General features: G+C 44.6%; 1 protein-coding gene across 1 annotated transcript in view; it reads left to right on the top strand.

Annotated features, from left to right (window-relative positions):
- PARD6G (par-6 family cell polarity regulator gamma) overlaps positions 1 to 11421 on the top strand; it is a 107115-nt gene extending 95694 nt beyond the window's left edge. The window contains exon 3 of the mRNA XM_079717706.1: positions 10520 to 11421. Coding sequence (XP_079573832.1) covers positions 10520 to 11340 — 821 coding nt within the window. The 3' untranslated portion in view covers positions 11341 to 11421. The remainder of the gene's footprint in view (positions 1 to 10519) is intronic.
- Positions 11422 to 12887: the final 1466 nt, after the last annotated feature.

Below are 12887 nucleotides of genomic sequence, written 5' to 3'. Positions count from 1 at the left end.
TAGCTGTAAAACTTTTGACCTCTCCATCAGATCTGAACGAGAGCCTTGCCAAATAGAGTATTCTTGGTTGTAGGTTTTTCCCTTTCATCACCTTAAATATATGGTGCCACTCCCTTCTGGTTTGCAGAGTTTCTGCTGAAACGTCAGCTGATAGCCTTACTGGAGTTCCCTTGTATGTAACCTGTTGCTTTTCCCTTGCTGCAGTTAATATTCTCTCTTTATCTTAATATCTGCCATTTTAATTACAATGTATCTTGGTGTGGTCCTCTTTGCATTGATCCTGCTTAGGACTCTCTACCTTCTGGACCTGGATGTCTGTTTCCTTTCCTAGGTTAGGGAAGTTTTCAGCTAGTATGTCTTCAAATATGTTCTCTGCCCCTTTCTCTCTTCTCTTTCTGGGACCCCTATAATGAGAAAGCTAGTATACTTGATGTTGTCCCAGAGGTCTCTTAAACTGTCCTCATTTCTTTTCATTCTTTTTTTCTGTTCAGCTTCAGTGGTTTCCACTCCTGTGTCTTCCAGCTAGCTGATCCATTCTTCTGCATCATTTAATCTGCTATTGATTCCTTCTAGTGTATTTTTCATTTTAGATATCGTATTCTTTGTCTCTGGTCCTTCTTTGTGTTCTTTTACTCTCTGTTAAAAACTTCTTTTTACTCTGCTCATCCATTCTTATCCCAAGTTCTCTGATTATCTTTATGATCATTACCTTGAACTATTTATTGGGTAGATTGCTTATCTCCACTTCTCTTAGTTCTTCTTTTTTCATTTGGAACATGTTCCTCTGTTGCCTCATTTTACCTAATTTGCTGTTTTTATTTCTGTGTATCTCATATGTTGGTTGCATTTCCTGATCTTAGAGAAGTAGTCTCTTTTAGGAGATGTCCTATGTTCCCTGTGGCACACTGCCCTCTAGTCACCAGAGCTGTTTGCTCTAGGGCTATATGAGGGCTGCATTGGTCCTTCTGTTGTGGCAGGATGACTATTGTGGGCAGTCTGGTAGGTGCAGCTGGCCCCGTCTGGTTGTTTGCCAGGCCCTGCCTTGTGTGGAGGCTGCTGGCCTCTGGTTGGAAGGACCAGGTCACAAGGTGGCTGGCTGCAGAACCCAGGGTGGTCCCAGATCTAGTGCTCACCGTTGGGCAGAGCCTCGTTCTCGCACAGATGGCTGCAGGACCAGGGTTCCTGGATCTAGTGTTGGCCTGTTGGTGGGTGGGTCCTGTTCCTGACATGGCTGGCTGTGGTTTCTACAGTATCCCAAGGCTGGTACTGGCCCACTGTATCCCTGGGCAGCTAGCTGAGGATTCTAAGGTATCTCAGAACTGGTGTTGGCTTTCTGGTGGGTGATTCTGGGGACTGGGGGGTCCATGGGCTAGTTCCAGCTCACTGCTTGGTGGAGCCAGGTCCCGAAACCTCTGGCTGAAGGGTCCTTGGGGTCCTACAGCTGGTGTCATCCCACTGGTGGGTGGGGCTGAATCCTGGGGTATCCTGATACTGTTGCCAGCCTGCTGACACGTCGCCTGACACCTGAAAAGGCAAGCTGCAGTGATCCTAGGGCCAGCGACCTCCCACTGGTGGGTGAAGCTTGGTCCTGGAGTCTCTGGCTGCAGTGGTACTGGGGCTGGTGTCTGCCTGCTGCTGGTCGGAGCCGGGGCCCAGGGAGTTCTGGGGCTGGTACTTACCCACTGGTAGGCAGAGCTGGGTCCTGCAGTCTCTGGCTGTGGATCTAGTCTCTAGTCTCTGGCTAGATCCAAGACCCCCTCTGGCAGGGCTGTGGGGGTCTTGGATCTACTTCCAGGGTGTGGTGCCAGGGCCTAGGCCCTCTGGTGGACGGGGCTGTCTGCAGGAGTGGCTGGGGGCTCGGGAGGTCTTAAGGCAGCCTGCCTGCTGGTGAGGGTGGGGCTGTGTCCCTGCCTGGCTAGTCGCTTATCCTCAGGCCTCCCAGTACTGGTGCCTACAGGATGCTGGGCAGGGCAGGGCTGGGTCCTAAAGCTGATAAGCTATACGGAGAATTCAAAAACAGCAGTTTCCAGCACGGGTGTCCATGTGGTAGGATGAGTTCCCCAAGGTGGCTGCCACCAGCGTCTGTGTCCCCAGGGTGAGCTGCAGGTGCCTGCTGCCATTCCAGGGGGCGCTCTGAGATCAGCAGGTGGGTGTGACCCAGCCTCCTTTCAAATTACTGCTCCTGCCCTGTGTCCTGGAGCATGTAAGATTATATTGAGTCTAGTTTTTTTTTTTTTTGATACATCTTTATTGGAGTATAATTGCGTCACAATGCTGTGTTACTTTCTGTTGTACACCAAAGCAAATCAGCCATATGCATACACATGTCCCCATATCCCCTCCCTCTGGAGCCTCCCTCCCACCCTCCCTATCCCACCCCTCTAGGTGGTCACAAAGCACCAAGCTGATCTCCCTGTGCTATGCAGCTGTTTCCTACTAGCTAGCTGTTTTACATTTGGTATGTTTTTATGTCCATGCCACTCTCTAACTTCGTCCCAGCTTACCCTTCCCCCTCCCCGTGTCCTCAAGTCCATTCTCTACCTCTACATCCTTATTCCTGCCCTGCAGCTAGGTTCATCAGTACCATTTTTTTCTTTTCTTTTTTTTTAGATTCCATATATATGCGTTACCATACGTTATTTGTTTTTCTCTTTCTGACTTACTTCACTCTGTATGACAGACTCTAGGTCCATCCACCTCACTACAAATAACTCAATTTCATTTCTTTTATGGCTGAGTAATATTCCATTGTATATATGTGCCACATCTTCTTCATCCATTCATCTGTTGATGGACACTTAGGTTGGTTTCATGTCCTGGCTATTGTAAATAGAGCTGCAATGAACATTGTGGTACATGACCCTTTTGAATTATGGTTTTCTCAGGGTATATGCTCAGTAGTGGGATTGCTGGGTCATATGGTAGTTCTATTCTTAGTTTTCTAAGGAACCTCCATGCTGTTCTCCATAGTGGTTGTATCAGTTTACAATTCCCACCAACAGTGCAGGAGGGTTCCCTTTTCTCCACACCCTCTCCAGCATTTGTTGTTTGAAGACTTTTTGATGATGGCCATTCTGACCGGTGTGAGGTGATACTTCATTGTAGTTTTGATTTGCATTTCTCTAATGATTAGTGATGTTGAGCACCCTTTCATGTGTTTGTTGGCAATCTGTATATCTTCCGTGGAGAAATGTTTATTTAGGTCTTCTGCCTGTTTTTGGATTGGGTTGTTTTTTTGATATTGAGCTGCAGGAGCTGCTTGTATATTTTAGAGATTAATCCTTTGTCAGTTGCTTCGTTTGCAAATATTTTCTCCCATTCTGAGGGTTGTCTTTTCATCTTGTTTAAGGTTTCCCTTGCTGTGCAAAAGCTTTTAAGTTTCATTAAGTCCCATTTGTTTATTTTTGTTTTTATTTCCGTTACTCTAGGAGGTGGGTCAAAAAGGATCTTGCTGTGGTTTATGTCAAAGAGTGTTTTTCCTATGTTCTCCTCTAAGAGTTTTAAGTGTCTGGTCTTACATTTAGGTCTTTAATCCATTTTGAGTTTATTTTTGTGTATGGTGTTAGGGAGTGTTCTAATTTCATTCTTTTACATGTAGCTGTCCAGTTTTTCCAGCACCACTTATTGAAGAGGCTGTTTTTCTCCACTGTATATTCTTGCCTCCTTTATCAAAAATAAGGTGACCATATATGCGTGGGTTTATCTCTGGGCTTTCTATCCTGTACCATTGATCTATATTCTTGTTTTTGTGCCAGTACCATACTGTCTTCATTACTGTAGCTTTGTGGTATAGTTTGAAGTCGGGGAGCCTGATTGCTCCAGCTCCATTTTTCCTTCTCAAGATTGCGTTGGCTATTCAGGGTCTTTTGTGTTTCCATACGAATTGCAAAATTTTTTGTATTCTGTGAAGAATGCCATTGGTAATTTGATAGGGATTGCATTGAATCTGTAGATTGCTATGAGTAGTAGTCATTTTCACAATATTGATTCTTCCAATCCAAGAACATGGTATATCTCTCCATCTGTTTATGTCATCTTTGATTTCTTTCATCAGTGTTTTATAGTCTTCTGAGTACAAGTCTTCTACCTCCTTAGGCAGGTTTATTCCTAAGTATTTTATTCTTTTTGTTGCAATAGTAGATGGGATTGTTTCCTTAATTTCTCTGATTTTTGTTGTTGGTGTATAGGTATGCCAGAGATTTCTGTGCGTTAATTTTGTATCCTGCAACCTTACCAAATTCATTGATTGATTAGTTCTAGTAGTTTTCTGGTGGCATCTTTAGGATTTTCTATGTATAGTATCATGGCATCTGCAAACAATGACAGTTTTACCCCTTCTTTTCCAATTTGTATTCCTTTTATTTCTTTTTCTTCTCTGATTGCCGTGGAATAAGAGTGGCGAGAGTGTATTCCTGATCTTAGTGGAAATGCTTTCAGTTTTTCGCCATTGAGTGTGATGCTTGCAGTGGGTTTGTCATATATGGCCTTTATTATGTTGAGGTAGGTTCCCTCTATGCCCGTTTTCTGGGGAGTTTTTAATCATAAATCAGTGTTGAATTTTGTTGAAAGCTTTTTCTGCATCTATTGCGATGATCATATGGTGTATCACATTGATGGATTTGCGTATACTGAAGAATCCTTGCATCCCTGGGATAAATCCCACTTGATCGTGGTGTATGATCCTTTTAATATGCTGTTGGATTCTATTTGCTAGTATTTGGTTGAGGATTTTTGCATCTACGTTCATCAGTGATATTGGTCTATAATTTTTTTGTGACATCTTTTCTGGTTTTGGTATCAGGGTGATGGTGGTTTCGTAGAACGAATTTGGGAGTGTTTCTCCCTCTGCAATTTTTTGGAAGAGTTTGAGAAGGACTGGTGTTAGCTCTTCTCTAAATATTTAAGAGAATTCACCCGTGAAGCTGTCTGGTCCTGGACTTTTGTTTGTTGGAAGATTTTTAATTACAGTTTCAATTTCATTACTTGTGATAGGTCTGTTTATATTTTCTAATTCTTCCTTGTTCAGTCTTGGAATATTGTACCTTTCCAAGAATTTGTCCATTTCTTCCAGGTTGTCCTTTTTATTGGCATATAGTTGTTTGTAGTAGTCTCTTATTACCCTTTGTATTTCTGAAGTGTCAGTTGTGATTTCTCCTTTTTCATTTCTAATTTTATTGATTTGCATCCTCTCACTTTTTCCTTGATGAGTCTGGCTAAGGGTTTATCAATTTTGTTCATCTTCTCAAAGAACCAGCTTTTAGTTTTATTGATCTTTGTTATTGTTTTCTTCATTTCTATTTCATTTATTTCTGCTCTGATCTTTATGATTACTTTGCTTCTATTGATTTTGGGTTTTCTTTGTTCTTCTTTCTCTAGTTGTTCTAAGTGTAGGGTTAGATTGTTTGAGATTTTTCTTGTTTGTTGAGGTGACACTGAATTGCTGTTAACTTCCCTCTTAGAACTGCTTTTGATGCGTCCCATAGGTTTTGGGTCATGTTTTCATTGTCATTTGTTTCTATGTATTTTTTAATTTCTTCTTTGATTTCTTCAATCATCTCTTCGTTATTTAGTAGCTCACTGATTAGCCTCCATGTATTTGTGGGTTTTTTACAGTTTTTTTTCCTGTAAGTGATTTTCAATCTCATAGCGTTGTGGTCAGAAAAGATGTTTGGTATGATTTCAATTTTCTTAAATTTTCCGAGGCTTGATTTGTGACCCAAGATGGGATCTATCCTGGAGAATGTTCCGTGTGCACTTGAGAAGAAAGTGTATTCTGCCACTTTTGGGTGGAATGTTCTATAAATAATCAGTTAAGTCCATCTCATCTATTGTGTCATTTAAAGCTTGTGTTTCCTTATTTATTTCATTTTGGATGAACTGTCCATTGGTGTAAGTGGGGTGTTAAAGTCCCCTACTATTATTGTGTTACTGTCGATTTCTCCTTTCATGGTTGTTAGCATTTGCCTTATGTATTGAGGTGTTCCTATGTTGGATACATAAACATTTATAATTGTTATATCTTCTTGGATTGATCCTTTGATCATTATGTAGCAGCCCTCCTTATCTCTTATAACAGTTTTATTTTAAAGTCTATTTTATCTGATACGAGTATCACTACTCAGCTTTCTTTTGATTTCCATTTGTATGGAATATCTTTTTTCCATCCCTTCACTTTCAGTCTGTATATGTCCCTAGGTCTGAAATGGGTGTCTTGTATACAGCATATATATGGGTCTTGTTTTTGTATCCATTCAGCCAGTCTGTGTCTTTTGGTTGGGGCATTTAATCCATTTAGATTCAAGGTTATTATCGATATGTATGTTCCTATTACCATTCTTTTAATTGTTTTGGGTTTGTTTTTGTGGGTATTTTTCTTTTCTTGTGTTTCCCACCTAGAGAAGTTTCTTTAGCATTTGTTGTAAAGCTGGTTTGGTGGTGCTGAATCCTCTTCGCTTTTGCTTGTTTGTTTTTTTGGGGGTTTGTTTGGTTTTGGTTTTTTTGCATTACGCGGGCCTCTCACTGTTGTGGCCTCTCCCGTTGCGGAGCACAGGCTCCGGACGCGCAGGCTCAGCAGCCATGGCTCACGGGCCCAGCCGCTCCGTGGCATGTGGGATCTTCCCGGACCGGGTCACGAACCCGTCCTCTGCATCGGCAGGCGGACTCTCAACCACTGTGCCACCAGGGAAGCCCCGCTTTTGCTTGTTTGAAAAGCTTTTGACTTCTCCATCGAATCTGAATGAGATCCTCGCTGGGTAGAGTAATCTTGGTTGTAGGTTTTACTCCTTCATCACTTTAAGTATATCCTGCCACTCCCTTCTGGCCTGCAGAGTTTCTGCTGAAAAATCAGCTGATAACCTTATGGGGTTTCTTTTGTACGTTATTTTTTGTTTTTCCCTTGCTGCTTTTAATATTTTTTCTTTGAATTTAATTTTTGTTAGTTTGATTAGTATGCATCTTGGTGTGTTTTTCCTAGGGTTTATCCTGTATGGGACTCTGTGCTTTCTGGACTTGGGTGACTATTTCCTTTCCCATGTTAGGGAAGTTTTTGACTATAATCTCTTCAAATATTTTCTCAGACCCTTTCTTTTTCTCTTCTTCTTCTGGGACCCCTATAATTCGAATGTTGGTGCGTTTAGTGTTGTCCCAGAGGACTCTGAGACTGTCTTCAATTCTTTTCATTCTTTTTACTTTATTCTGCTACTTGGCAGTTGTTTCCACCATTTTGTCTTCAGCTCACTTATTCGTTCTTCTGCCTCAGTTATTCTGTTATTGATTCCTTCTATATATTTTACATTTCAGTTATTGTGTTGTTCATCTCTGTTTGTTTGCTCTTTAGTTCTTCTAGATCTTTGTTAAACATTTCTTGTATTTTCTCAGTCTGTGCCTCCATTCTATTTCCGAGATTCTGGATCATCTTTATTATCATTACTCTGAATTCTTTTTCAGGTAGATTGCCTATTTCCTCTTCATTTATTTGGTCTTGTAGGTTTTTACCTTGCTCCTTCATCTGGAAATATTTTTTTGCTGTCTCATGTTTTTTGTTGTTGTTGTTGTTTTATGAGTGAGATTGTGTTCCTTTCTTACTGGTTGTTTGGCCTGAGGCTTCCAACAATGGAGTTTGTAGTCTATTGAGTAGAGCTGGTTCTTGGTGCTGAGATGAGGAACTCTGTGAGACCTCACTCCGATGAATATTCCCTGGGGTCTGAGGTTCTCTGTTAGTCCAGTGGTTCAGACTCGGGGCTCCCACTGCAGGAGCTTCGGCCTGACCCCCAGCTCAAGAACCAAGAGCCTGCAAGCCGTGTGGGGTGGCAAAAAAAAAAAAAAAGTACAATAACAAAGCCCAAAATAAAATTAGACTAGGAAACTAACAGATATGTTAGAAATAATATGAGTAAAAATATAGATGGATCAGCAACCAGAAGGTACAACAGTACCACAGTAGTAAAAAAGAGGAGGAAAAAAGGGGGAGAAAGGCCTCGGCTGTGGAGGGCGGGGCCTAAGCAAGAGCGAGGTTTGGGTGGTGGGCGGGGCCTATGCTTAGGACCCCCAGGGCTGGAAAAGGCCCTGGGGGCTGTGCGGGGTGGGGCTTAGGCTCAACGGAACAGAAGGGGCTCAGGAGTGCCCCCCACTCCTGGTCTCAGAAGGCGGGGGACTTCACCTTGGAGCCCAGCAGGCTTCCCGGGCTCGAGTGGGCGGGGCAAACGCCCTCCTCTCCTCTCCTCCCACAGGGCCCCTCCCACCTGCCTCTCCTGTTCTCCTCTCGGCCTCCTTCCTGTGCCTCCAGGACCAATGCAGCTGGTGGGGGGTTGCCCTGGAGGGCAGGGGCCAGCCTGGGAGCTCAGCAGTCTCCCTGGCCCGAATGGGCGGGCGATCTCCTGCTTCTCCCACAGGGACCCTCCCCCTGCCTCTCCTGATCTCCCCGGCCTCAGGGGCCCCATCCTGTCTGGCCTCCACTTCTCCTCCCCTCTCAGCCCCCCCACATCCTACCGGTTCACTTGAGGGTTCCTCCCGTCTCCCTGGGCATCAGGGTCCCCCATCAGTGGCAGGCAGGAGCCCTAGTTGTGGGGAGACGCTAACTTGGTGTCTTCTCATGCCACCATCTTGACTCTGCCCCCTATACTGTGTCTTTATTAAGTTTGATTATTTTGTAATCTTGTGTCTCTTTGACTTCATCTTACTTAGAGATTGTTGAGCTTGGATGTTTACATTTGCACACTTAATCAAGTCTGGGAGTTTTCAACCATTATTTCTTCCAATATTCCCTCCACCCCTTTCTCTTCTCCTTCTCAGACTCTCACAAGGCATATATCAGTTTGATTAATGGTTTCCCAGTGATTGTTTACTCTCTGTTCTCTTTTCTTTAACCATTTTTTGTTGTTGTTCCTCAGATATGATCATTTCTATCGTCCTATCTTCAAATTCACTGATTCTTTCTTCTGCCTGATCAAATCTGCCTTTGAGTCCCCTGTTCAATAATTTCCATTGTACTTTTCATCTCCAAAATTTCTATTTAGTTTCCTTTTAGGTTTTCTGTCTCTCTGTTGATATTTCCATTTTGTTCACACATTGTTTTCTTGACTTTACCCACATCTCTTTTTTTTTATCATGTCTTAGGCCATTGTTTTAAAGTCATTGTCTAGTAAATCTGCCATCAGGTTGTTTCAGGGACAGTTTCTATTACTGTTTTCCTTTGGGGCTCACTCTCGTTTCTTTGTCTTGTGACTTCTGTTGTTGTTGAACACTGGAGATTAATCTAATAACATGGTAGCTCTGGAAATCAGATTCAACCCCTTCCCCAGGGTTTGCTGGGTTTTTGTTACTGTTTTGGGGGTGTGTTTTTTTTTTTTAATTGTTGGAGGTTCTTTACTGAGTATCAACATTAAGGTGTGAACTTAAGGTCTTCTAAGGTCCTGAGTCTTTCCTTGAGCATGCACAGTCACTTCTAACTTTCCCCATATATGCAGTTGTTTTTAATGTCCTAGACTTTAAGGTCTGGCTCCCAAAATGAAAAAAGGTGAAAAATGAAAGGAGAGAAAGGGTGCCAGTCCTTTAACTCTCCTGGACGTTCCTTCAGGTAGAAGGGGAGGGGCTTGCAACAATGCAGGGAGGTGCAATAGCCACCTACCTCTGTCTACACCTTTGTGATCCGAAGGAGCAGTCCATAATCAGAGCACGGATGCCTGATGCTTGGAGAGCAGGGTCCTCTTTGCCCACACACTCTCCAGGAACAGTGCACAGCTGCCTCCCAGGGTGCTGGGGGGTCAGCTAGGTAGCTGCTACTGTGCTAAGAGTTGAAACTGAGCAAAATTGACTGCAGTTACCATCCAATTCTTCCCCTGGAAGTTGAGCCTTCAACAGACTCTCAAGTTCCAAATGAGTTACATCAGACAGATTCTGCCCCTGCAGCTGTTGTCCAGGTTGGGAGACATTCCTGGTGCTTCCCGCGCCACTGTCATTGCAGAATCCCGTCAGGCACTTTTAAACCTTTCATCTATTGTTAATTCTCTTAACCTTTCAGCCATTCTGTTGGTTGCCTGGAGAGCTAATGTTAAGGAGATGATTGTGCTTGAACTTGGCATTAAACATTTACCTGAATATTTGAATACTGTTTGAATATTGAATATTTGAATATTGTTGGGCCAGCTCACCTGAGGCCAGGATTGCTGTGGGCTCAGCAAAACAACCCATAAAGTTACTGCATTGTGTTTGCATATCATCCAGGAGGTTGAGACTTTCCCCAAAACTGAAGTGTGACAAAATGAACCGATCATTCAGCTCCTGGGCATATGTGGGAGACTTGTCTTTCAGTCAGTTCTTTATACGGTTTGATTTGCCCATTGCCTCAGACTTCCCTGGGGTCACATCACAAGTCAGAGAAGCGGTGGGAAGGTGAGCTGCAGAAGGCCAGGCCTTACCTGGACAGCCAGCCTCAGGCTCCGGGTGTTCGATGCTGTTTGACTTGTGCTTCCCCGTTGCCCGCGGGGTCTCTCCTCTGACTGACTCCTCTGTGCTCTTCCAGAAGAGGCCGAGCACTGCAGCTTCGGGGTGGGCTCGCTGTCCAGGCGGCGGCGCCCCCTGGCCCTGCGGGAGGACGGCCCTCGCCGGCGCGCACACCTGCACATTGGCCTGCCCCACGACTTCCGCCCCGTGTCCTCCATCATCGACGTGGACATCCTCCCCGAGACACACCGCCGTGTGAGGCTGTACCGGCACGGCTGCCAGAAGCCGCTGGGCTTCTACATCCGCGACGGCACGAGCGTGCGCGTGGCCCCGCAGGGGCTGGAGAAGGTGCCCGGCATCTTCATCTCCCGTATGGTGCCTGGCGGCCTGGCCGAGAGCACTGGGCTGCTGGCCGTGGACGATGAGGTCTTGGAGGTGAACGGGATTGAGGTGGCCGGGAAGACACTGGACCAGGTCACGGACATGATGATCGCCAACAGCCACAACCTCATCGTCACGGTCAAGCCGGCCAACCAGAGGAACAACGTGGTGCGTGGCAGCCGTGCGTTGGGCAGCTCCGGCCGCTCCTCGGACAGCACGGCCAGCCGCCACAGCCTGCCTGCAGCCCACGTCCTGCAGAACTTGCCCCCTGACGAGATGGAGAGCGACGAGGAGGCCGACGTGGTCCTCGAGGGCGTCCTGGAGCCCCGGCTGGTACCCAGGCTGCCACCAGGCAGCCTCACTCGGGTCAACGGCGCTGGCCTGGCACCTGGCCTGCACAGCCCTGGGCGGGAGGGCAGTGTCCAGAGGCTGCTCAGCTCCCTCCGGTCCGACCCCCGCCACAGCCTGGCCCTGCCCCCCGGAGGGGTGGAGGAGCACGGGCCGGCAGTCACCCTGTAGGGCCAAGCGTCAGACAGGTCAGTTTCCTGAGGGGAAATACTTCTTAAAGTTTTATTCCAGTCTTAAGATAAGAAAAAATTGTATACTGCACGCCTCCTTTTTGTTGTTTTTACTTATCCCTCCCTTTTCTCCTACAACCCTACTCTTTATTCCAACTTATGGAGAGAAAAGAATATTGTATTTTTGTAGAATTTCTCCACAGAACGTAAAATACATACACATGCACCGTCTGTACGAGGCTGGGTGAGGGTCTAGCACCTTTGTCAAGTGGTAGAAAGGATCTGACCAAGTGCAGAAAATACTTCATTTTTAAATTTTAAAAATATACTTTTTTAAATGAAGCTTTAAAATTACTTTTTTAAAATACTCGAATTCATGTTTTCACTGTGCTTTCTGCCGACTTGCACTGATTCTGCTGACGGGCCAGAGGCTATGAAGATGGGACGTGGCAGGAAGGTGGAGGCAGGTTTTCAAGAGCAAATGCACCCACACCTGGAGTAATAAGCATGGCGGTAGAGGATGAATTTCAGAACGTTGCACTGTTTGCAGTCCTGTCTCACATAGCATGAAGTGGTCGTGGTGGCCGCAGCGGTGGACCCTCCCTGACAGGCAGCTTTGTGAGGCCGTCAGAGGTGGCCTGTTTAGCCTCTGAGGTGAATTTAATTTTGGGAAGAGAGTGGAAGGCACAGCGCACCAGTACCATCTGTGATCAAAAGCCAGCATTTACTCTGAGGTAAAAACCAGCCTTTTCCTGTGGATTGTGACTCTGAGGGCAGTTTTTGAAGTGTTTCCAACACTTCACACAGGCCTTCGAAAGGTCAGTCATTTGGATGTATGGGTTCTGTTATCTTTGATTTTAAATAACAAGTCACATGGAATGTAAAGATTTTTAACACAGGTTAAATTCATTGTCACTTCGTTTGGTATTCTAGCAATATTCACATATTTAGTAATTTTAAAGGTTTATTCATGTTTCAGCCAATCAAACTTTATATGACCTATATTTTCTACTTGAATCCAGTGTCGAGGAGAAAATGTTACACTTGTACTTTGGAAACTAAACTTTCACCCAAAAAAGTTTTCATGTAAATACAGGTAAACGTATTTTTGTAGGTTGCCTTTTGGGAAACTATGTGGCTGCTTCTCCTGTGGTCAGGCACCCCCTGCTGGTAGTGGCAGAACTGACTTTATGGATGGCAGGTTGATAACAGGTGGAAAACAGTGTATCTCAATGTGTTCATTTCTCTTGAATTCATTTCTCCTGAATTCATTAAGTGAAAAGCAAATTATTTTTCTTTCGGAAACTATTTATTGGGCATAAATAGCTTTTATTGAGTAGTTGTGGTCTCCTGCACCTTTGTTTTTGTTATTTGTATGCCAGGATCACTGTCTGTTTTGGTCCTAAGTATAGGGAAGACCAAAGATGCTCCCCTTTGAGGTCTAGGACTCCCAAATTTATGGGCTCCAATGAACTGTACGAGCATTTTTGGGGCCCAGGAGTCAGAAGTGTTTTTTTTTTTTTTTTTTTTTACTATGACACATATTGT

The sequence above is a fragment of the Hyperoodon ampullatus genome (assembly GCF_949752795.1).
Source record: "Hyperoodon ampullatus genome assembly, chromosome: 13".
In the NCBI taxonomy this organism is placed as follows: Eukaryota; Metazoa; Chordata; class Mammalia; order Artiodactyla; family Ziphiidae; genus Hyperoodon; species Hyperoodon ampullatus.
Note: the sequence above shows the minus strand (reverse complement) of the source record. Positions and strands in the feature narration are given on the sequence as shown.